Source organism: Solanum pennellii, chromosome 2 (genome assembly GCF_001406875.1).
Source record: "Solanum pennellii chromosome 2, SPENNV200".
Taxonomy (NCBI): domain Eukaryota; kingdom Viridiplantae; phylum Streptophyta; class Magnoliopsida; order Solanales; family Solanaceae; genus Solanum; species Solanum pennellii.
In genome coordinates this window covers 38,474,285-38,499,825 of record NC_028638.1, presented here as the reverse complement: position 1 = coordinate 38,499,825, position 25,541 = coordinate 38,474,285, and the positions used below count along the sequence as shown (strand labels likewise).

Sequence of the window (25,541 nt, the reverse complement as noted above, 5' to 3'; positions counted from 1 at the left end):
AGAGAGGACAGCATAAACCTGCGAACACCATAGCGCTAAATTATGGCTCACGATACCTCTCAAGCTTAAGCCTAATCACCAAATACAACTTCTTATGGTTATGGCAGCACAAGTTACATGCTTAACATTCAAATGCCTAACAGATTTAACCCAGCACAAACGAAATACCAGCCAAATCGATTAACAGCGGACAACAAGTATTTTCTACCATGTAACGTGCATCAACAGCCAGACCGATTACTATGTTAGTGAAAAAAAAAAAGGTAACCAACAGGGGAAGCCTACGACGGAACATCCTTTCTCATCCGACATCGAAACAAGATGAGACTTAACGAACGACGATTAAACACTTAACATGAGGAAAAACCAAAGACAGAAACACAGGCATAGCAGCAGATGAACAACAGTACGTATAACGTTCAGACTATCACCAGAGAAAAATCAACAATTGCAGCTAAGTATCAGTACATCAACAACAGCAGCAAACATCCAGCACAGCACGACACCATTCTCAATCTTTAATCTATCACATTGGAAACGAGAAGAGGGAGAAATCAAGTAGAAGGGTGTTTACCTGTCGAAGAGCAGCGAACTTGGGACGAGCGAGATAGAGTGCTTCCACCACACGAACACGAACAGGGAGTGGCCTCAGGCGGGGTATCACTCCGAAACTGGGTTCAAGAGGCAACTCGACAGCAACCTCGACTTGAAGAGACGCTGCGTAACTTCACAAAATCTCTTCGACAATTTTTCCATCCCAACCGTCCCTCTACAACAAAACAGAAAAGGAAACAGGACTCTCTCTCGAATTTTATCTCAAACCTTTGTGATGGAACTCAAAAAAAACAACAATTCCCAGAAATATCGTCCAACTAAAAATCTCTCGACCAAAAATTCCAACCATAATTGCTAACCCAAAACTTTCCAAAATTTTTCGTAACCCCCCGGCCAACCCTTTGTTCGAAGGAAGATGGGGTTTAAATAGGAAAACAATTAGGGTTCCAAGTGAAGGCGGGTAAAATCGAATTCGACCCATTTCGAATTCGAAATTTCAAATCTTGTCCAACAAAACGAATATTCTCCGAAGATGCTCCAAATTTTGACCTATTCCAACGGATTGAGAGCAAGGTGGAGAGTCGAGATTAAATCGTGGTACTGGCGAGCTTCGTGGCGCAAATCCGCATCGCAAGGACGAGCTCTCGCGTCGTCTTGTGCGCAGAGTCGCGTACGGAGTGGCAGGGCAGCAGGTGTCCGTTGCTACCCCCTCCACCACGCGCGATGAGAGAGATGAGGAAAGGGAAACAAGAGGAGGAGAGAGCGTAGGGAGGAAACGCGAGGGTGAGAGAGGGGTTTTCCGTTTTTGGGTTCTGGGGATTTTTTTTGTTCTTGACGTTTTTCTGTTCTAGGAATTACGTCTGTTTTGCTGGTGAGGAGAAAGAGAAGGAGGGGTATTTGGGTCGGGGAACGGGTCAAGGGTTCGGGTCGGGTAACGGGTTGGATTGAAAAGGGATTTGGGCCTGGGGATTGTTTGGGAATTAAAAGGGAAAGGTTTGGGCTGGAGGGAGAAAAAGGTGTGGGCTGATGCAAAGGGTTTAGGTCAACAAGAACAAAAAGGGAAAAGGCCCAAACGTTTTTTTTTGATATGTTTAAAGGGAAAATGAGTTGGATTAAATGAAAATGATAAAAATTGGTTAAGCTTTAAATAGACGTATTTGTATTAATTAATCAACGAGCTTCTTTATTCAGTAAAATAATTATTAAAATCGTAAAAAGTGATTCAAAAGTATAATTATAATTTAAATTAAGCTAGTTTAATAGGACATTTAAATGTATATTTTGATGGTTTTTTGAATAATCATAAGATATACCAACTATATACATAATTATGTAAAATATATATATTATCTAAAAGTTATAAGAAATGACAAATTACTCAAAATAACGCGAACTTTATATATTTTCTTAAAATTTATAAAACTAATTATTTTAACTTGTTTGGAAATTTAAGATGCTCGAAAACTAATTTATACCGGCGCGGGTCAAAATTGGGTGTCAACACTCGTGAACACTCTTAGAAGTGGGTAAAGAAAATCTAACACGAACTAGCTACTTTATGACATACTATTTAAAAGGAGAGATTTTATATTGTAATTTTTTGTAAATATTTTTTTTTTCTTAATCAATAGTGAATCGACTGCTTCGTAGAGTTTTCATAAATTTCGAATTCAAGCTTAAAAGATAATCCTATTGAAAGTGTCCTCCTTAATAAGCGGCTCAACCTAAATTTAATTGGGGCCTCGATTCGGACTCGAATTTATTTGGATGTCATTTTCAGGAATCTTTAGTTTCGTCATGTTTTAGTAGGTTTTGGCGATTTTGATATTATAATTATTTATTAATTGGGTGGGGTTTAGTTAGTAATGAGTGGGTAGTGGGTCGATTTATAAATTATATTAATAAATTAAATTATAACCAATAGTTGAACGCCAAGTATTTTAAAAAATATTTAAATAATTTAATTTAAAACAGTTAAATAAGTGGTCAATTTTGAACCTAAAGATGGATGAGAAGGCTATTTTAGAGCCAATAAGTGAATGAGAAGGGCATTTTGGAGCTAATAGGTGGATGTAAAGTAATGTTGTACCATTTTTAAAATTTTGAGGCTATTTTAGGCCCTTTCCTGAAATGGATAATGATAAGAAAAACAATTGGCTAAAAATTGCAATAAGACGAATTTTCATAAAATTAATTAACGCTTCTTAATTTCAAGGAAATAAAATAATTAATTTGATTGTAAAATAATGTACTTAATTACTAACTAACTAATTCAAAATTATAACTATTACTTAAACTAAAGTGAATTAATAAGACATTTAATTAAAATGTTAGATTTTTAGTGTTGATTTTCAAATATTTATAAAATAACATAATTGTAAGAATATACATATTGATTATTTAAAATGACACAAACTTTGAAAATAACTTGAATGTATTTTGAATTTCATAAAACTTATTAATTCAAAATTACAACCATCACTAACAAAATATTTAAAATATAACTTTTGAAATGATTTTTTGAATATTCATAAAATACATTAATCATATACGTAATTATATAAAACATATATATTATTTAAAGACATTAGAAAAAGTAACGAAACTGGGAAACTATATTTATTTATTTGGAATTTTCATAAAACTAATTGTTTTAAAACGTTTGAAATTGAAGAAGCTCGATGAATAATTTATCTTGTGAAGGCTCAAAATTGGGTGTCAATAGACAACAAATGGTAGTTTGAGATGGTGCTTATTGTGTTTTACCGAAAATGTCATAACCCTCTGGAATAGTCACAACCTGTAATAAACGTCATAATTCTTAATAAAAGTCACAATTATTCGTAAAAGTCGCAACTTTCCATAAAAGTCACAACTTTTCATTAAAGTTATAACTTTTCATAAAAGTCGCAACTCTTCATTTTCCATTCACATGGGGAATGACTCCAAGACAATGAAACAGACAAGTGTGTACTTTATAAGCATGCATTAATTGCATCTGGATAAGTAGATTTTCCTTTGAACTTTCTATAGTGAACATATGTCGGATATACTCGGTCAATCAGTAGATTTGATATCTTTGAACCATCAAACTTTGGTTTATACCTAGACAACCATATGTCACACAATCAATCCTTTACCATTTGTGGTTATTACGATTGTGTTCGTTTCATCCATGAACACCTCCTAGATTCATGAGTGTATAGAGAGATGGACTTTTGACAATTATTCTCTTTGAAGCGGCTTACGCTTCACACACATATATGTGATTTTTAATTGTGTTATCACGTAGAATAAACTATTTGGTTAAATTTGCCAAACTTAGCAAGTCATTAAAAACTTTAAGCCTTATTTACTCATCAACAAACATTAATGTTGTATTCTTGTTCTTGAGCATTGTCTTCATCATGAGGATGAATTAAGTTGGTTGACAATGCCGAACCGTTAGTCACAATTTTATTTTTCTCCTTGAACCTAGCTCTTGGGGTCTCCAGTTTGCTAGGTAGAGTAACCACCATGATGACTTATCCTAAGTCGTAAACCTATTTCCTTTAGATGATCTTTCAACTTTCTCTCTAGTTAGGCCATTTTGTAAGTGAATCTGACACATTATTCTTTGAATTTACATAGTCAATTCTGATTATTCCACTAGAGAGTAGTTTTCTAATGGTATTATGTCTATGTATTATATGATAATTTTTTTCCATACATTATGCTCCATGCCCTACCTATTGAACCTTGACTATCAAAGTGTATATATACTGATGCCAAAAAATTGAGCCAATAAAGAATATATATCGAGAATTTCCTAGAGTTTTTTCAACTTATTCATCGGTTTTTTCTAGAGTACCTAACTCAATGATCATTGTAGAGCTACATATACATGTCTTTTTGGAAGATTTTCAAGAGACTGCTCCTTCACCAAGAGTAAATACATATTCACTCGTGAATTTCGCTTCACTTGATCCCGTGATTCAATTTGCATCATTGTATTCTTTCAATATTGCTTGATATTGTTATAATGCAAGACATAGTTTGAATATGTTTAAAATGCCTCAATTATTTTTTATTTCCACCCAATGAGTTCAACTAAAATCACTCGTGAACCGCCTCAGTTCATTAATAACACTTATTATATCTAACCTCGTACACTTCGTAATACATATCATACTTTCTAGTACTCTAGCACAATATATTGAGACTGTGATAATGTTACCATGGATTCTTAGGATTCTTATACCTAAGATCGTATCAGCAACTCAAAGATCTTTCATATCCAAGTTGCACTCTAGCATATATTAGTAGTATTTATGTTATTGGTGTATCTACTGATGACCAACATGTCACCAATATACGAACAAACAATGACCTTGTGATTTTAATTGCATATGTTTAGAAACATTTATGTCATTGCTAATATGTCATGCAAAAGTTAAGAAATGTTTTCAGCCCATTTATCATCATCAAATTCACATTTTCATCTAGTATTAGAAGATTGTATTCGAGTAATACCAATACAAAAAGAAGGACCCCAATTCATATGTATCAAGAAATAAAGAAGAAAAAAAATAAAATTGAAAAAGACGACTATGTAGGAGACACACTATACATTATTTGCCTTAAGTGAAAAATATGTGATTGTGGTAAATTTCAATTAAATGCGATACCTTTTGGACATTGTGGACAAAATGAATATATTACTCGTGATACATTACTATTCCTAAGATATTTAGTAAATTCCTAAGTACAGTAATCCTATCAAATATACTAAAGAAGTAAAGATTACCCATAAAATATTTGATTTTAGATCGAGATATTATTGTGTGATTGTTATTAATTATCATATACATATAGTTTATTTTCTCAAAGAATGGATATGTATCATATACCTATGATTTTTATCTAATACACAGTGCTTCAGTTATTGAATAATATAATTGGATAATATGTACATATATATCCCATTCTAAGTTCGATAAGACTAAACAAATATTAAAGAGTGCAGATATATAACACATAAGTTTAAACTCTAAAGATAATATAACAAACAAGATAATTATAACACTAAAAAAAGGGCCAAAATTTCAAAAAAAGAAAAGGTAACATCCATTACAAATATTTTGTTATTAGATATGAAAAAATTCATATACATAAATGTAAATATGTAATTATAATTTTTAATTATATAATAATACAACTTCTTTGGTTCAATTCTCATATTACTATTTACTTTGATCGCAATTAAATTAAATATTATCGATTTTCAAAATCTAAAACTAAATCAAACTAGCATAATGTTTTATTTTATTATTATGTGAATTTAGGATGAGTGATTTTACAATTCCTCGTGAATACTCTTAAAAGTGGGTAAAGAAAATCTAACACGGACTAGCTACATTATAGCTATACTATTTAAAGAGAAATTTTATATTGTAAATTCTTTTTAAATAAGTTCTTTTTTTTATTTCTTTTAATCTATAGTGAATCAACTGCTTCGTAGTGTTTGCACACAATTTTGTACATCAATTTCTTAGAAGCTTGATACAATCAATTAGTGCAGAAACATATACTTCACAAGTTGACATCACATTCTTTAACAGAGAAGAATTTATTTTATTAAAATATTCGAGAGAACAGAAAATATTTATGTTGTATAGTATAAGATCATGGAGGACTAAAGATGCAACAGTAAATGATAAGCAAATAAAAATCAAAGGACAACAACGACTTAAATAAAGACTCACATACTGAAATAACTGGCTTCACTGAAGTTAAAAACTAAATAAAAGAAAACAAATAAATTCTTCTCTAAAAGACAATCAAATTAATGACCCCCTTCGACCGCAGAAGCTTTTGCATCATTCAGGAACCTATCTATTGTATCAAAACTGCCAGAGGAATCATAAGCATATGGTTTTCCAGTCGGGGAATAAGCGACGATAGCAATATGTTCTCCCGTTTTAAGATGCTGTTCATGTGCTTCCTTGACCAGACTTTCCCATAACTTTTTGAAAGCTACAATGCGTTTCACTTTGCATGTTATCATCTTTAGCTGAATCTTCTGTCGGCGTACAATCTTAGTTTGTGCCATTACAACAGTTTTTGGGAAAGAAAATGGTTTGACAAAATAGGCTTGATAAACTTTGGGAAGAAAGTTACGCAATTTATAGGTGGTGATTTTTTATTTTATTTTCTTGATTAAGTCAAGTATATAAATGAATTGCTTATTATGTATTTTCATTGAGATTTATAGTCCTTAAGATACATTTTGACTCAAATTTTGACAGTACATAAGTTATATTTTTTCCTTTTAAGTGTTTCAAAAGATTTATAATCCTTAAAATAAATTTTGACTCTAGTTTTGACGGTAAATGACTCAAATTTTTTCCATTCAAGTGTTTCAAGATATTTAGAATCCTTAAAGTACATTTTGACTCCAATTTTTTGGCCACAGGGGTTATAAAGTATTTCAAGACATTTACAATTCTTGAGATACATTTTGACTCCACTTTTGTCGGTACACGAGTCACATTTTTTTCCATTAAAGTGTTTTAAGAGATTTACAATCCTTAAAATATAGTTTGACAGTATATGAGTTACATTATTTCCATTGTAGTGTTTCAAGAGATTTACAATCCTTAAAATACATTTTGACTACAATATAATGGTACATGAGTTACATTTTTTCTATTCAAGTGTTTCAAGGGATTTACAATCCTTAAAATACATTTTGACTTCAGTTTGAGGAGATTTTGAGTTGGCTTTTACTACTACTACTAATAATATGTATATAGTTAATTATTTTGATTTATAATAATATATTTAATATTTTAAAACAAATAACATACGAAAAAAGTAGAATAAAAAAATTTAAAGCGGAAGAAATATGAGAAAAAAGTAATTCAAGTTAGCCCTTCATTTTCTGTAACAAAATTATGTATCTTACATGAATGAAAAAAGTAAAACAAAAGGAGGAGGAGGATGAGCAAACGACAAAGTAGAAGACTTATTGTAACAACACTCAAAACAAATAGGACAATCTAGAGCCTATCATGAGTTTTATGAGTTAAGAAGGTGTTAAAATGATGAATAATAGCTATAGAATCTAGTTTGAAGAGTTTGAAAGTTGAACGTCAAAGAACGACCAAGACGTTTGACAACTGGACTATCTGTCCTTGTTTGTTATGCATGTTTTTAGGTGTTGTTTGGAGTCTAAAACCAATGGGGGTGACCCTAGAACCTAGAGGGACATACCAAGTGTCAAAATGTTTGAGCACGACTCCCCGGGACAACCCTAAGGGTCTCAAGGAGGACCAAAACGTTGACCAAAAAAGCTGCCGAGCTGCCAAGATGTGGAACCAAGGGCGCGTCGCGCTTACAACACTTGATGGAAAAATTTTGCCCTGCGACGTGGGGAGAGCATAAACCATTCTGTCCCAAAATAAATTCCAGAACCAAGATGTGGAGGTGTCCCCGCGATGCGCAGCCAAGTCCCAGATTTGGTCGACTTGTATAAGCCTATATGTGGCTTATTTACATTTGATATAGGGCTATGCCCAAATTGTGATGATCGTTTAGATAGATTGAGATGAGACAATCTTTGAGACTATCTTCTATCTTATATATATGTATGTGCAATAAAAGTAGAAGGCTATGTAACCTTCCTATACGAAGGGTCTATGTATACTCGATACGACTATATTATGTGTATGTAGAGGTCCATGTAAACCTCCAAGTATAAAAAATGAAAAGTTTTAATTTTTCCGCACTTTCGGACCTATTATTGAAATTACATGAGACTAAGAGGCTAGTCTTAATCCTCAAATAGGACGACGACGCCGGTTACATCTAGAGGATAAACCCGGATGTGACAAAGACTTACTATGTTTTTCTTTCAATTTAAAAGGTCGTGATCCTAAGATATTAATATATGTCTTTAAGTTGGCTTGTGATGATGATACTTGTTCCTTAGTTCTTATAAAAGAGGTTCTTTTTAATATTGTTGTGAAAAAATTTTAATTTCGCACTGATTTTCATACTTATGTAATGAATGATAGATAAGAGGCTTGTTCAAGACCTCCGTGAGGTCAAGTACGTCGTGTCGAGACTTGAGAGTGCTCTAACTTTTAGGGGGTACTTGGGTCGTTACAAACTTGGTATCAGAGCATAAGGTTTTGAGAAATAATTTAGGGTCCAAAGTCTCACTAGCCATGTCTAGTAGAGTCTTGTTCATCGGTATGAGATGCAACACATCTATGAGCGAGAGTCTATAGGGCAATATAAGTTTCACTTTCTTCATCACTCTTGTATCGTGCCATAGAGTTGAATTTTCTAAGTGTCTTTCCTAATATTTTCTCTAGTGTTACTATGGCTAATCAAGAGAATGTGAATGAGACGGTTCCCTCTCAAGTGCCCCAGGGTCGTCAAACTGCCAATATGAAGGGTATCTGTCTAATGCAGAGATAAGGTCTGCTCTTCGAGCTTTGACCCAACTCATGACGAATCAAGCTCAAGTTGTCACTAATCATGTGGTTTCCCAAGCTAACCAAAGAGTTGGACCTCTAGTAAACCCTAATGCAAGTACTCCCGCTTCTTGAATCCATGATTTAATGAGGATGAATCCTCCTACTTTTCATGGCACTAAGGTGGATGAAAATTCACAAGGATTCATTGATGAGGTGTTCAAGGTGGTGGATGCCATGGGTGTGACTACTAGAGAGAAAGAGAAACTAGCCGCTTACAAACTAAAGACATAGCACAAGTGTGGTTTGAGCAATGGAGGGATGAAAGACCTGTAGGGGAAGGCCCGGTAGATTAGGGAGTGTTCAAACGACCTTTTTTTGATAGGTTTTTCCCATAGAGTTGAGGGAGAAAAAGTTAGTAGAATTCATGAACCTTCGTCAAGGAGGAATGAGTGTAAAGGAGTATTCTCTCAAGTTCACCTAACTCTCTAAGTATGCCTTAACCTTGGTAATCAACTATAGGGCTTGAATGAATAAGTTCATGATGAAGGTGTCTAGTTTGGTTGAAGAAGAGTGTCGTACGGCAATGTTCCATCATGATGTGGATATCTCTAGACTTATGGTGTATGTTCAACAAATTGCGGAGTCCAAGCTTAGGAAGATGAATAGACATAAGAAGAGGGCTAGGTCGGGTTAACCAAGTCAAACTATGTCTAAGAATATGTTTTATAGTCAAGATTCCTCCATGGGGAACAAGGATAGGATTTCTAACCAAATATCTCAAGGAGAGAGTGGAGGTGACTATACTTATGAGAGGCCTAAGTGTATTACATACGGAAAACAACACTTAGATAGGTGTCTTACCAGTACGGATGGTTTCTTTGGATGAGGTAATAAGGTTCATAAGATGAGAGATTGACATAACCTCAAGGCAAAAGGAAAAGAGATCAACCAAGCTCATCATGGTGGTTTGGATCCTAATGCTCCAAAGAAGAATCGTTTCTATGTGCTTCAAGCTAACAAAGACGCTAATCCAAAGTGAAGGCCCCAGTAAGTCATAGTTTCCTTATGATTGTTTTGATTTGCTTTAGATGGGTTTACCCTAAGTGGGGTAGAATGAGTTGAGTAGAAGGGTGGTTGATATCCTAATCTTTTCCTTCTATTCTTACTCAAGTCTGAGACCAAAATTCTTAGTATTTTAGTTATGTTTTGGAGTCTTGCATGTGAGTATGAGTTGCATGTCTCCTTATGATTATGAGTGTCATTTATGATATGATGTTTTGCATACTTTTGATGATATTATAGGTATATGCGAAGATTGGTAATTAATCTATATTTCTCATGTCAATGTGTAGCTAATGATTGCTTAATTGCTTCAAAGGTTGTTATGTTTATTAACCTATGTGTGATTTGAAAGTTATTACATGTTGATATTTATAATGATACGATGAGCATGTCTAATGTTGGAGAAGGTAGTTCCTCCATAAATGCAATGAAAATGATAAAGTGTGTGTGCACTTTGAATTGTGGAAATAGCTCTAAATTGCTTGTTTTTACTTAGAGTGCATCATGATATGAAGTTGGTGTTCCTTGAAAGTTTTGTGAATTAAATATGAATGTTATTTCCATAATGATGTGTGTTGTGAGAATCTAGTTGAGTGCTTGTTGTCCTTGAAAATGTTTAGTGTCGTTCGAGGACGAATGTTTGTCTAAGTGGGGGAGATTGTAACAACCCTCAAAATGAAATAGGAAAATCTAGAGCCTATAATGAGTTTTATGAGTTAATAAGTGTTAAAATGATGAATAATAGCTTTAGAATTCAGTTTGAAGAGTTTGAAAGTCGAACTTCAAAGAACAACCAAGATGTTCAAAAACTAGCCTTGCGTGTGTGCTAGTGTGTCCTTGTTTGTTGTGCATGTTTTTAGGTGTTGTTTAGAGTCTAAAACCAGTTGGGATGACCCTAGAACGTAGAGGAAAATACCAAGGGTCAAAATGTTCGAGTACAACTTCCCGGGGACCACCCTAAGGGTCCCTAAGGTGGACCCAAACGTTGACCAAGAAAGTTGTCAGGTAGCCAAGATGTGGAGCCAATGGCGCGTCGTGCCTGCAGCACTTGATGGGCAAATTTTTCCCTGCGACGCGGGGACAAAACAAACAATTCTATCCCGAAATAAATTCCAAAACCAAGATGTGGAGGTGTCCCTGCGACGCGCAGCCAAGTCTCAGATTTGATCGCGTCGTTTTTAAAATACATTTTGACTCAAATTTTGACAGTACATAAGTTATATTTTTTCCTTTCAAGTGTTTCAAGATATTTACAATCCTTAAAATACATTGTGACTCCATTTTTTTTGTACATGAGTTATATTTTCTATTCAAGTGTTTTAAGACATTTACAATTCTTAAGATACATTTTGACTCAACTTTTATCGGTACACGAGTCATATTTTTTTTCATTAAAGTGTTTAAGAGATTTATAATCCTTAAAATACATCTTGTCTCTAATTTGACGGTACATAAGTTATATTTTTTCCTTTCAAGTGTTTCAAGATATTTAAAATCCTTAAAATACATTGTGACTCCATTTTTTCTGTACATGAGTTACATTTTCTATTCAAGTGTTTTAAGACATTTACAATTCTTAAGATATATTTTGACTCAACTTTTGTCGGTACATGAGTCATATTTTTTTTCATTAAAGTGTTTTAAGAGATTTATAATCCTTCAAGTTGGCCCTTCATTTTTTTGTAACAAAATTATGTATCTTACATGAATGAAAAAAGTAAAACAAAAGGAGTAGGAGTAGGAGAAAGCGACAAATTAGAAGACTTTTTATGGACAAATATCTAATTTTGGGACCGATGTTTAACTATAGTTGAAAATGAACCTTTTTTTGCTAGTATATTTACTTTGAAATCAATTCAGATATACAAGATTAAAGTGCTGAAGAAGAGAAAAACTGACGATTGGAACATTCCAAAGGAACAAGTCCAACGAAGCTGACTAACGTGTCTACAACAAATGTTGACGAAAAAGGAAGCTGAAGATTGAAACATGTAAAAGAAACAATTCCAACTAAACTGACTGACGAGTTTACAACATTGTTATATAATTAGAGTCGCACTAGGATTAGACTACTTATATAATTAGGATTATATTACGATAAGGATTATAGTACAATAGAATTAGATTATTTTTAATTTCATCATTATTATTATAATAGTAATAGGTAGTATAGTATGACTCTAAGTATAGTTAACTCAGGACACTACATTTCTCTCCCTATATAAGGAGTATGTACTTAACAATTTTAATCATCAATACAATCCTTGATTTCTCTCAGGTTGAAGGCATAGTCTTTGAAGAAACTTGTAGCTCTGTGATTAAAACCACAACTATTAGAGTAATTCTATGATCCATTGCCATCAGTTCAAGCTTGGAGTTAGACAACTCGATGTCAAAATTTTTTTTTATTTATGGGTGTACTTATATCAAGAGGAGGTGTACATAAGTCAACCTCGTGGATTTACTGATCCCAAGTATCATCAACACGTGTGTCCACTTAAATTGTCATTGTATAATCTTAAACAAGCACCAAGAGCTTGGTTTGATAGGTTTAACCTGCATCTCCTATACCTTGGCATCATCTGTAGTAAGACATATTCTTCATTATTTTCATCGCAAGCTCAAAAAGGCACCATATTTCTCTTGTTATATGTGGATGATATTATATCACAGGTAGTAATCCATCGCATGTCTTAAAGTTGGTTTGACAACTTGGGAAAGAATTTATCACGAAAGATCTTGGTCCTTTACACTTCTTTTTAGGAGTAGAGGTTAAGTATTTTGATGGGGGTATCCACTTAAGTCAGATTAAGTATGCTACTGTTGGACAAGACTGAAATATCTTTGGCAAAGGCTATAGCCACTCCTTTGGCTCAAAACATGGCTTACATGAAGCTTTGAGAAGAAAATACCTAACAACAACAACAACAACAACAACAACAACAACAACAAACACAACAACAACAACAACAACAACAACAACAACCACCTATGCCTGAAATCCCAGAGACACACTTATACTATACTAAGGTCCTATTACCCCCTGAACTTATTTTATAAGTAATTTTCTACCCCTTTTCGGTCTATGTGGCACTATCTTGAAAAAAAAATTCAACCAGTATTGAGCCCACACGATAGTGCTACGTAGGCGGAAAAGGAGTAGAAAATTATTAATGAAATAAGTTCAGAGGAGTAAAAGAACCTTATTATAGTATAAGTGTGTCTTTGAGATTTCGGGCATAGGTTAAGGGAGTACTTGTGCATTATTTCTAATAATAATAATAATAATAATAATAATAATAATAATAATAATAATAATAATAATAATAATAATAATAATAATAATAATAATAAATAATAATCTAATCCTGGTTGTACTATAATCCTAATGGTAAACTAATCCTAGTAATAATATAATCCTAACTAATATAAATGGCATAATATATATATTGGACACTAAATTTGGCTTCAAATTTTTACTTTGACCTCCAACTTTCATAGTTCACAAATAGGCACTTTAACTATCCTACCTTTCAATAAATAAACACGCGAGTCCAACCTGACAAAACACGTGAAATGAACGTATTCTGCAAGCGTAAGGAGTAATTTTCGAGGCCCATAACGATAAAAAATGCTATAATGACAATTCTACCCCCTACCCAATTCCGGCCAATTTTCGGCAATCCAAAACCCCTATTTATTTTACCCAGCTGTTCTCCTTATTCCTCCACACCGGAGCACAACCCTTGAAGTGAACGAGCTTCGAGCTCGCTAAACCCACTAGATACGCGACCCCAAACCCATCAGATTCGCTGTCTCCGGCGAGAATCATCACGAAACAACACCGCTGCAATCAGCAGCTCGAACCAGACACAAAAACAACAACCAAATGACCCCAAAACCCATGAAAACAGACCCATCAACCAGAAAAACCCTAAATCAAAAATCCATCCATCAACAAACCTATGAGCTCCGTCAAACAATGAGCTCCAAGCTCTAAAAACCATTAGGAAGAATTAATTTTGATTCTTCTGTATAAATCAAAATTAAAATTAATTTTGATTCTTCTATATAAATTTAAATTAATTTTGATTTTTTTTAGTTTTAAAATCGACGTGTAAAACATTTAACTAGTTGACAGTCATTGAGTGGGTCACTAATACATGTTGGAGCGATTGTCTTTGACGCTCTTTAACTGGAAACATCACATGTTTATTTATTGAAAGGTAGGATCGTCAAAGTACCTATTTGTGCACTGTGAAAGTTGGAGGTCAAAATGAAAATTTTAAGCCAAGTTTAGGGTCAATATATGTATTATGCCAATATAAATAGTCTAATCCTAGTGCGACTCTAATTCTATAGTAGTGTTATAAACTGGTCAGTCAGCTTTGTTGGATATATTCCTTTGATATGTTCCAATCGTCAGCTTACTTCTTTATCAACACTTGTTATATACACATCAGTTTGCTTTATTGAATCCTTGACATATTTCAATCGTCAACTTCCTTCTTTTTCGACATAAAGTTGCATAATGTGTGTTTGAAGTTTGGCAAGGATACTTCTTTCCTAAAGTGTGACCTTGTCAAGGTCAAACTTACAATGTTTTTGCCTGAAGTTTGATCTGATTTGGCAATGCCAACTTCAGATCCTTTTCTTTTTTTCCAATGAAGTCCTAATTGTACAATAACCAAACTTTATACACTTTTTTAATATTGAATTTGATATATAATGATTTGCGAAGAAGAACTATTCTCCTCTTCCTCTTTATTATGTTTCTTTCGCTTCTTTAGTCCGAAAAGCTTGAAAATATTAACAAATTACCATTATTTTAAAATAAGATTATTATATTTATTTATTTATTTATTATTGTTTGACAAATTGATAATTGAGATTGATTCTTTATATTATTTGAAATTTATATTATAAATTTAAGCTTATTTAAGATAGATCATTTGAGTATTGTATCTACAAAAAATTATTACATAAACTTTATGCGCAAAATATATGACAAGAAGTAATATATATGCTTGAACTTCATGTTAAAATGTTTGTAGTGCAGTCTTTATATTATCGGAACAACTTTAATTTTTTAAAAGAACTGTTAGAAGTGACCTTATCAAGGCCACAATTTAGTAATAAATATGTGTTGATTTTAGCAAGCCACTATATGCCTGAAGTGCAATCAATTTATTTCTAAATTTTAGCCTTGCCAACTGCCAAGACCACAACTTCAAGCAAAGATGCCTGGAATGTGGGCCTTGACATGACCATAATTCTAGTTTAAAATGTCCAAAATTTGTCAAACTTTAAACACATCTTTTTTTACAAATTTAGTTTTGTATGGCTAAAGGGTTTCTAAGGTTGGTATAATTGCAAAAAATGAATACAACTTAATTAAATAGTGATCTCAAAAATCGTGTATTTGTGGACTTTACCTTAGTGAGAGGCTTATCTAAGGGTGTGCATATGGGGTAAAATCGATAATTCGAAATAAAAGAAATGTTATTTATTTATTAATATTGAATTATTAGTTTAATAATCTTTTAATGGTTTAGTATTTTTATCATTGAGTTATCAATTTTATAATGATTAAAAATATATTATTAATGTATAACCAATATTTTGAGAATAATTATTAAATTACTCTAATTTTACACCAATCAAAACGATGCTTCCCTGTTCTTAATGTTCATTGAATGTATTATTATTTCAATGTTCACACTTCACTGAATATTGTATTAGCTATATTGGCGAATCGCACAAACAACTTTATCAGTCGATGTAGCTTGAAAATTGCTTATTCAATGCGGTAACTTTTTGATGCATAATTTTAATTTTTTTATATAATGTTTAAATTATTGATAATCAATATTTTAATAATTTCTTAATGTTTTGGCGTACTTACACACTAATTAACCTTCAAATTTGAATTAGCTATGTTATATTAGTGTGTGATCACATAGTTATTTCGTTCTACCTAGTAACATATTCAGTCTAATCCACTCATCTATTCTACCTTTAAAGTGTAAACGATTACACGTAATAATAAAAATACTATACATTAAAGGAATTTGATAACAATTTGAGAAGTCAAATATGCATTAAGCTTTTTGAAATCCGCAAGTTAAGGTCTTCAAATATTTCAAGTCTGCAAGTAAATGATTCATTTGGATGTGAAATTTACAACTATACCTTTTGCTCTTCTTTTTCTTTCGATAAATGAATTCATTATGAATTTTTTTTTCTTTTCTAATCCCAATATTGGGAAAGAACTACATTTATATTCATAACTCATAAGTATGATTGTTCCTCTCTCTATTCAAACAAATAAATTAAAATTGACTGAGTTAATTTGATATCAAAATTCAAAAAGTATCATCAAAATCAAAATATAAAAGTCAATTAAATATGGAAAAAATTGAAAAATATTTGTTCCTTTGTATCAAACGCAGTCTATATGAAAAAATAGAATTTCTACTTATACATCAGCATATGAATGTATATATATCACCACCATAAAATGTGTATATTGACATACAACTAGAAATGGTATGATATATATTCAATTATCATGAAAAATATTAATAATATGATTTTGATATATTATTTAGTATGGTATATAATACTCTATATATTTAAAAAAAAATTTATATTCGGTACGATATTTGATATTTTTTGAACTGTGAAGATAAGTTTATAGTGCTTGGGCTAAAATAATAAATAATTAAATTTCACACATCTCAATAAACGGTGTCGTCATCATTCCGGTTTCTTCTTCTTGATCGCTTTACTTATAAATCATTTTATCTCTAAATTCATTTCAACTGTCTCTGTTTTTTCCTTGTAATATAATTTCATTCTCAAACGAAATCCAATATGCAGCGAAGTGCTGAACGAATCGCCACCATCTCAGCCCATCTTAACCCTCCTCCTTCTTCTCACCAGGTTTCTTCTGCTTTTTTTTTTTGTTCAATTTTAGTATAGTAAAATGATAAAGTACTACTTTGTTCTTATTGATCGGTCATACATACTGATTTGTTTTGTCAATTGGGGCTCAAGATGGAGGGATTGAGCGCAGCTAACTGCAGGGCGAAAGGGGGTTCTCCGGGGTTCAAAGTTGCGATCTTGGGTGCTGCAGGAGGTATTGGTCAGCCACTTGCAATGCTTATGAAGATGAATCCTTTGGTTTCGGTTCTGCATCTTTATGATGTTGCAAATACCCCTGGTGTAACTGCTGATATTAGCCACATGGATACTGGTGCTGTGGTAATTTTTCTAAGGAATTCATTACTGACTTTTTAAGCTTTTAATATCAAAACCTTTACTTTGAATGGAGCTGCAAAATTGGAGCAGTAATGAAAAACAGAGCTGTCAAGTTAGAGGACAGTGTTATGTGATAAAACTATGTAGCTTTTATTGAATAGTTTGTAAAACCATCAATGTTATTGATAGTGAATGGGGGCGTCAAAGGCCCAACATATCCACAAAATGAGTTTGTAGAAATGTGAGTATTAAGATGGATGTATGGCTAGGTTGCACTAGATGAGAGATGATAATTAACATACGTAGATGACAAAATGATAGGTGGTCTCTTATGATGTTTAGCATGTTATTTAAAGATTTCTAGATGTATCGGTTTGTAGGTATTGACAATATGATTATGGAAGATCATAAAATGATACGAGGTAGGCAAGTCTTATGGAAGGAAATATCTCATTAGACTATCAGTCTTTCGAAATGAATTGCACTTCTTTAAGAATAGAGCACATCAAGGTAAAGAATGCATAAAGGCAATAAGGACTAGTTAGGATACTGTTTAATGGTAAGGCTTACACTTACATTAGATTCTGTCTATGAGATTTTTTTTTTTGTGGGTAAAGAATTGTTTGTAAGGAACTTCTTCTTCTGGCTTGAGATGAATTTAAGTGGGAACATGGTCATTTTGATTAGCATAGCCTAATCCCAACTTGTTAGGGACTGAGGTATAGTAGTTGTTGTCTTAAAGACTTGTATGTCCATGTAGGAAAATAGTTTTGAACTTTAGTTTTAAAGCACCCAGGGTTTACCTTGAAAGCTAAATATATAGTATTGGAATGTAATGTACCTGAATGAAGGGGAAAGAAGAAGAGATATATAAAGCTGATCTCCACTAATATGGGGTAGAGGTTTAGTTGATTGACTGGGTTTAAAGCTGACCTAGCAGCCTAGTGCATCTACCGGATCTGTCATTTCAAAGTCATGTAAGGAGGATTACTGTGAAATTTATTAAAGGGTGCGATATATATAGTATTTGTTGCTGAATATATATTGAATAATTGAATAATCTGTTGAGATGTTATAAGGAAAAGAAAAATAGCACAACAAGCTGGAAATTGGTTGCATTTCACAACATTGGAATGGTTACATTGAAGCTAGTATGCCAATAAGAGGGGTATCACTCGTGAAATTTTGTCCCCATTGTAGATTGTTCTTTGGGGGGGTCATTTAGACCCTACCTCAAACTGAGGTGAGGCCAGACTTTGCCTTTTGCAACACTGCTCTACGTTGCAAGTTGATGCTTGCTTAGTTCTGAGATAACCCATACTATGATGTTGTGTGCGTTCTAGCTATGACGTTGATCAGTTTTGTTCTTTTGTCTTTTAACAATTAACTTGTTTTTCTTGACTTCCAGGTTCGTGGTTTTCTAGGACCTCAACAATTAGAAGATGCTCTCACTGGCATGGACCTTGTAATAATCCCTGCTGGTGTTCCTAGAAAACCAGGCATGACAAGAGATGATCTTTTCAACATAAATGCAGGAATCGTGAAGACTTTATGTGAAGGAATTGCAAAGTGCTGTCCTAAGGCCATTGTCAATATAATTAGTAATCCTGTAAACTCTACAGTACCAATTGCTGCAGAGGTTTTCAAGATGGCTGGCACCTTTGATCCCAGGAGACTTTTAGGTGTCACTATGCTTGATGTCGTCAGAGCCAATACTTTTGTGGTATGCATAACTTTCTGAACTGATTCTCTTGTGATTTTCACTCCTCCGCTTCCCTTTGAACAGAACAGCTACTCAATGTTTAAAAAGCTAGAAACTGATATACAAGTGTTTTTCTTGACTTCCTATTTGGGAGAAAGATTGATTGGACCATGTTACAAGTTCCATCCAGAAAATCCTGTTTGGTCTGTCCCAAAATTAGGTCCAAGTTTTTGAATGAAAAATCCATCCAGTACTCATTTTCTCTCAAATATTGTTTTAGCTCAGCTATTATTGGTCACCCTTTTATCCTTTTAAATAAGACTCGGCGAAACTTGACATCAACTGTAGACTAGTTTTTCTTGAGAATACATTTTAATTTCTTCTTTGCTCTCTGTATCCATTTTCGGCCAAAGCTATAGAATTTGGTGGAGCTCTATTGTATTTTAGTCTCTAGTATTTGAAGCTAATTCATTTTATGAGCATGTACCATTGCGGACTGTTTCTTTTTATGCTTCACAGACCTGTTGCATTGTTGACCTTGTGTACTAGTATAAACAGATTACAAGAACCTGAGGTGAATGCCATATACTCCTGATTAGTTTGTGGAACTGAGGCCAGCTATCAACCATCTAATTCTTGTTTATTTTGAGAGTTATACACATGACCTTTGATGAACATTATATTGGCATATAATTAAGAACATTAACAGTGACATGGATGATTTTGTGTGTACCAACTGAATGCTCATTGAATTGTTCTGTGGCATTTAATGTCAAGTTTCTGCCTGGTCTAATCTCCTTCATGTTATGAAGGCTGAAGTTTTGGGGCTTGATCCTAGGGAAGTGGATGTTCCAGTTGTCGGGGGCCATGCTGGTGTTACAATTCTACCTCTTCTTTCCCAGGTTTGATAAACTTAGTTCAAACTGAATATTGCTTGTTAATGGGATCTTAGTAACCTCACATTTGTTTTTCACTTGTCTAATGGAATTCAGATTAAGCCTCCTTGTTCTTTTACCCCAGCGGAAACTGAACATTTAACATCTCGTATACAAAATGGTGGAACTGAGGTCGTTGAGGTAAGCTGAAATTGAAAACTTGTTAATGAGTTTTTTGATTATTATATTGAAATAGTTGTTGTGCCTGGCCGTTGGTATTGCTTTTCCTTTACTGTTTTTGTTTCCAGAGACCTTGTCAAATAAGGTCTTTGTTGTTTATATTTGATATACCATAGACTACGTGCCGACAGAGGTTCATTGACTTCAGATCTTCGTTAAAAGGTTGCCCCGATTCTTTCCAGCAGTTAGAGAGCACTATTTCCTGATTTATCTTATATTGGAAGTTAGCCTGTTGTCTCCTACACCATAATTTTGTCCCATGTTGTCTGTTCCATGGTTGACAAAATCAATTTCTGTGAAACTTCACCCTTCCAAAGAATAGTTAGGCATGTGTTTCATGACATTGCTTGTTTAGATGTCACAATCACAACCTAGAGAAGTTTCAGTCCTTACTCTTAATGATTGCATTCCTCTCCCTTCCTCCCGCAACAGTAGTATATTGGCATGGGACAGTCCTTATCTTCGACCTCTAATATGAAGTACTAGCATGTCAAGAATCGTGCTTCAACTATATTGCCATAAGTTGTTGTCTCACTCCTGAATTGATTTATCATCTCTCTCCATCATCCTACCTTTTCTTGCTACTCTTAACAAGGAAATTTCTGGATTGCATATATCATGGTTTATTTGGCTGTCATAGCACCAGAAATTACTGAGTAAGTTAACTCCATTGTTAGAATTCATCTGTTGTTGAATGGACATGGTGCTCTTTTTGCAGGCAAAAGCTGGTGCTGGTTCGGCAACTCTCTCTATGGTTAGAACATTTCTGTGCTCTCAATTTCAATTTCTCCTGTTTTGCCATTGAGAGTTCATATCATCCACATCGAGGCTGAATGACAGTCTTTCCTAATTTTTCAGGCATATGCTGCGGTTAAATTTGCTGATGCATGTTTGCATGGATTGAGAGGAGATGCTGCTATTATTCAATGTGCCTTTGTGTCTTCCCAGGCATGTATTTTAAACACTCTCATGCTAAAGTTCCTTTGCAGCTTGTATATGTTAACATCACATAACTTTATTCTGGAACATTGACAACTTGGGGGTCATGACAGTTAATGGTGGTGGTTAATGATCTTTGTAGGTGACTGAACTTCCATTTTTTGCATCAAAAGTACGGCTTGGGCGTAGCGGAGTTGAAGAGATATTCCCCCTTGGTCCCCTAAATGAATACGAGAGGTCAACGTTCTGATCAATTACCCCTTGAAATCACTGTCATGTTCATTGTGCTGTTATGTATTGAAAGTACTGGTCAGATTTTTCTCAATATACTAAATTTTGCAGGACTGGGCTTGAGAAGGCAAAGAAAGAGCTGGCAACAAGTATCCAGAAGGGCGTCGGGTTTGTCAAGAAATGAGCAGACAACTAAGTGACTTCCAAAAGATGCTTTTCTTTTTTTGTTGGCCATACATCTCATATCTCCAGTTTCAGAAAAATAAGATACTCCTGTTTCTTTGTTGTATTGAAGGCAAATCTTGTTCTACTTTCTACAGATATGCCTCGAGTGCAGAAAATAAACGTAGTATCTGGTCATGTAGAACAAACTTGCAAGTATTACTCCCTCTAGTTCATAATAATTAAATTTTTGTGCTTTTTTTTTTTCAATGTCCAATGTTTAAGAGAGTTGTTGGAAATTTGTTCTATCTTTGCCCTCCATTTACTTTTTTTTTTTTTGGCAAGTTAAAAGAGAGTTAATCGCTCATATTTATGTCTTTCGAGTACTAGTCATGTAATGTGACGAGGTCTCAAACAACATCAAAACTTTACCCACCAAGGGACAAAGGTTAAGGCATCTTCTATAATATAATATACACAAAAAGAGGCATCAATTTTGTTAAAACACCTAACATATATAGTAATAACCCAAAGGGCATCATGGATGGAAACTGATGAAAGTAGGTAAACAGAGCCTTAGAAGCAGAATAATTCATATTTGTTGCGACATTTGGTCAATCAACAAGAAAAAGTAATAGATCAAGCCTAGGTATAGTTCTGGTTCGAACACATAGTCTGACGGAAAAACAGTGAGTTACTGAAACCAATTCTTCTTCTGGAAATATCAAATTCCACCAAGTTATCCTGCATTTGATACGTACCGATAATAATAGCTTCTCCCCAATCTCTACTTAATCGTTCAACAAAGGCTAGACATACAACATCCTCGTTAACTTTCACCAGCGAATTTGCTCCAGTAATAGTCCAATGCATATTTTTCTTATGTAAACCAATGTTAATTTCAGGAGCATTGAAGCCAAGGCGCGACATACCAATATCTCTCGAGTTAAAACAAGTTGTAAATGGTTCAACTGGAGCTACAGATCTAACCTCTTTTGGCATTTCATTAACAAAAGCTTCTGTTACCGCCTTGTAAATAGAACTCGCCAACATAGTATAAGGCAAACCCGTGCTAATACTTGTTCCACCTTGTTTTTCCAATGAAAGCAACGTTTTATTAATTGGTACATTTTTGCCATTGATGCTAATAGATGAAACTGTAATGTAGTATTCAGAGATCTTCTTGTCTCTTACAACGTCGTATGGGCTGGTAATTGTAGGTGTGTAGATAAGATCTCGCGAGGCATCAAAGCCACCGTTAAACAAATAAGGGCTGTTACCAATGAAGATTATACCATTTCGTTCTGTTGATGAGCTCAAGCAAATGGCGAATTTTCGGGTGAATTTGAAAGCTGATGCAAGTTGAACAGGAAGTGATACTGCACTTTGATGTCCAAAACCAATTGTTCCTTTAACATCTTTACCTAGATCTTGAGTTACATATGATCCAGCGCAGCTGAATATATAGTTTGGTATCGTTGCAACAGGGCCTGAAAATTAAAAGTGGTTGAATCTCGTGGTCTTAAACATGTCAGGTGTGAAATTAGAATTTAAAAGTTGTCAACAAATAATAAATACGTACCTACAAAAGGTCCGTTAATGGATTTGATTGTCAAAACATCTTGTGCGATTTCACCCCTTGTCAATATTTGAACAAGTGGATTTTCAATAGTGTTGTAGCATGCATCTTTGTTACATCCAGGACCACGTTCCACTAATCCCACAAGACAATCTCCACATAGTGTGGTGCTAGCAAGTTTACATTGACTTGATTTGCAGTGAGCTGCTTTGTAACTTGAACTACTGTACCCTTTTTCACAATCTACCCATACACTATCACCAGCAAGATGGATTGAGAGTTTAAGGGGAACTAAAGGTGTTCTTTGTTGAATTTCAGATATGTGTTGTAGGCTAATTGGATCTTTTTTTACTGCAAGAAATAGTGTTTTAGGATGGAATGTGGTTTTAGCTAGGGAATTATAAGTTGATATTGTTATTATGAGAAGAAAGCAATAAAATGGAAAGATATAATAGTAGGACAATGCCATAATATGAATAGCAAAAATGATTTATTTTATGTGAAATATAGGATTCAATAAGATATGTATTTATAGCGCGGTTCCGCTCCATATCTATCTATCTATCTATATATATATATATATATCTATATATATATATATATATATATTTTATTTTTTTTTATATATATATATTTTTTTTTTGTTATCGTAATGATAAATTCGGCCGTTTCTATCTTCTTCTTCTTTTTGTTTTGAAAGTGAGTGAGAATGAAAATATATTATCATGATGGGGAAAATAACTAAAAGTCAGTCTCGATTACAATCAATTCAATATTATTTTTGTGCTTGAGTTGGAAGGATCTCCTCTATTCATAGTAGAGTTAAATAATATTTGTATTAAATTTCATCAATCAAAATCACTTTTTGTTGGAGAAATACAAGACATATGTATTTGTCTTGACCTCTTACTAGATTTTGAGAATATTTTATAGTACTAAAACTAACTTGATTTTGTTTAGGACTATAAAATTACTATAATTAACTATCACTAATTTAGGAAAATATTTTTTCTCGGCAGCAAATTAAACACACTCCTAATTAATTAAAACTTGACATGGAAGTTGTCATGATATGAATTTTATTGGAAGCTGTTATCTACCACCAGCCCACCACTAACTGAATCCATTTTTTAAGAATTTTTTATTTTTTTTATATATTTCCACGTTTTACAATTAGTTGGATGCACCGACGAGTTTTGAACTCCTTATATTTCAATTTAGAATTTAAGTTACATAAATTGATATTTGAGAGTATAGATTAATTACTTTTTATATTATCCATATATTTTAAACTTATTATTATAGCTAGCACAACCTATTTTTAGCTAAAAATATCGATTTAAACTCGAATTCCTCTTGTTTGCCTCGTTATGTGCTAGAAATTCCCGAGTTGAACAAATTTTTATCTGTAATACCTAAAGTTCTAAAAAAAAAAAACTTTATTTTTACCCATTAGTCTGCTAGTGTCCAATTTTTTTTGAAAAAGTCTCATTTTTCAAAGCTTTGCAGACATCAATGTGAAGAATTTTATTTATTATCTCCAACAACAAATTGATTTAATCTCTCAAATGTGAATATTGAGAACTTTTGATTTGGATATTAGCGTAGTGAGTTGGTGGTGTTTTTATGGTGTATAACAAATGTATATAAAATGTATAGCATTGTATAATGTGTATGTATATACAGTAACCATTTTTTGTGTAAATGAGTAATCTGAACTAATAATTATTCAGTATCATATAATCTACATTATCAGTAACACTGAAACCGAACAAGCTAAGTGTCATTATCAATATTATCCTTCTTTTTGTTTTCTGATAAGGCACAATAAATACGTGTTCATATTTCCCTTGCTAAATTTCACGAAGACAAGTCATTGAATATCTGGGATTTCATTTGCCGTATTCATCTGCTTGTCTGCCATTATAATTGCTTATTATGCAGATACAGAGCTCTAAGAGCTTGGCGAGCCAATGGTTCCCAATCTTGATGAAGGCCTGTGGGCGTATTCACGACCAGAGGTTTGTCAGAAAATTACATTGTATATAAAGGTCCAATTTTAGTTTAGTAAATACATATAAAAGCATTGACACAAGTTAAATGGTTAAGGTGTCGTGAAAATTCCTTGAGATTGTGGGTTCTAATTATACTATTTTTTAGTACTAAAAATAGTATTAAGAGGAATTTATAAGGTCAGAATTAAAGTGCTAAGTTCCACAATTCATATATATAACACCCAAGCTAGTTGTATAGTAGAGCAAGTAGATCGCATGATGAAGTTGTCTTAGTAGTAAAAAAAGAACCCTGTTTATAGAGCCGTGTTTTTATATTTACATAAAAAAAAAAAAACTGCTTATGTAGCCGTGTTTTTAATAGCATTCATCAATCAATAACAAGTACATCTAGTCTAATCTGAATGTACATGAAATTTGGGCTACGAATTAAACTATGCCTACAAAATTGAAAAT

The 25,541-nt window shown here is 33.3% G+C and overlaps 3 protein-coding genes across 3 annotated transcripts; 1 reads left to right on the top strand and 2 right to left on the bottom strand.

Annotated features, from left to right (window-relative positions):
• Positions 1-328: 328 nt before the first annotated feature.
• On the bottom strand, positions 329-6,646 carry LOC107009984. The gene is made up of 3 exons (XM_015209277.1): positions 6,388-6,646; positions 575-717; positions 329-424 (listed from the first exon to the last, which is right to left on the bottom strand). Exons 1-3 carry the CDS (start codon positions 6,644-6,646, stop codon positions 329-331), a joined length of 498 nt encoding a protein of 165 aa, XP_015064763.1.
• Positions 6,647-16,759: 10,113 nt separating this feature from the next.
• On the top strand, positions 16,760-21,764 carry LOC107012039 (malate dehydrogenase, glyoxysomal-like). The gene is made up of 9 exons (XM_015211760.1): positions 16,760-17,027; positions 17,142-17,348; positions 18,754-19,068; positions 19,860-19,949; positions 20,040-20,123; positions 20,881-20,916; positions 21,021-21,110; positions 21,244-21,338; positions 21,444-21,764. Exons 1-9 carry the CDS (start codon positions 16,959-16,961, stop codon positions 21,514-21,516), a joined length of 1,059 nt encoding a protein of 352 aa, XP_015067246.1. The 5' UTR covers positions 16,760-16,958; the 3' UTR covers positions 21,517-21,764.
• A 375-nt stretch (positions 21,765-22,139) lies between these two features.
• LOC107010870 (basic 7S globulin-like) lies at positions 22,140-23,542 on the bottom strand. The gene is made up of 2 exons (XM_015210137.1): positions 23,077-23,542; positions 22,140-22,984 (listed from the first exon to the last, which is right to left on the bottom strand). The coding sequence occupies exons 1-2, from the start codon at positions 23,540-23,542 to the stop codon at positions 22,140-22,142; spliced, it is 1,311 nt and encodes a 436-aa protein (XP_015065623.1).
• Positions 23,543-25,541: the final 1,999 nt, after the last annotated feature.

Bases quoted from the DNA above. Each gene is read 5' to 3' on its own strand.
- LOC107009984 (XM_015209277.1), bottom strand. From the start codon at position 6,646: ATGGCACAAACTAAGATTGTACGCCGACAGAAGATTCAGCTAAAGATG. The intron at 718-6,387 runs GTCATTAATTTG...GAAGTTACGCAG, and splicing joins AGCTTCTGCGGTCGAAGGGG to CGTCTCTTCAAGTCGAGGTT. The intron at 425-574 runs GTAAACACCCTT...CTCTGGTGATAG, and splicing joins AGTTCGCTGCTCTTCGACAG to TCTGAACGTTATACGTACTG.
- LOC107012039 (XM_015211760.1), top strand. From the start codon at position 16,959: ATGCAGCGAAGTGCTGAACGAATCGCCACCATCTCAGCCCATCTTAAC. The intron at 19,069-19,859 runs GTATGCATAACT...CATGTTATGAAG, and splicing joins TCAGAGCCAATACTTTTGTG to GCTGAAGTTTTGGGGCTTGA. The intron at 21,111-21,243 runs GCATGTATTTTA...TGATCTTTGTAG, and splicing joins GTGCCTTTGTGTCTTCCCAG to GTGACTGAACTTCCATTTTT.
- LOC107010870 (XM_015210137.1), bottom strand. From the start codon at position 23,542: ATGGCATTGTCCTACTATTATATCTTTCCATTTTATTGCTTTCTTCTC. The intron at 22,985-23,076 runs GTACGTATTTAT...TTTAATTTTCAG, and splicing joins CATTAACGGACCTTTTGTAG to GCCCTGTTGCAACGATACCA.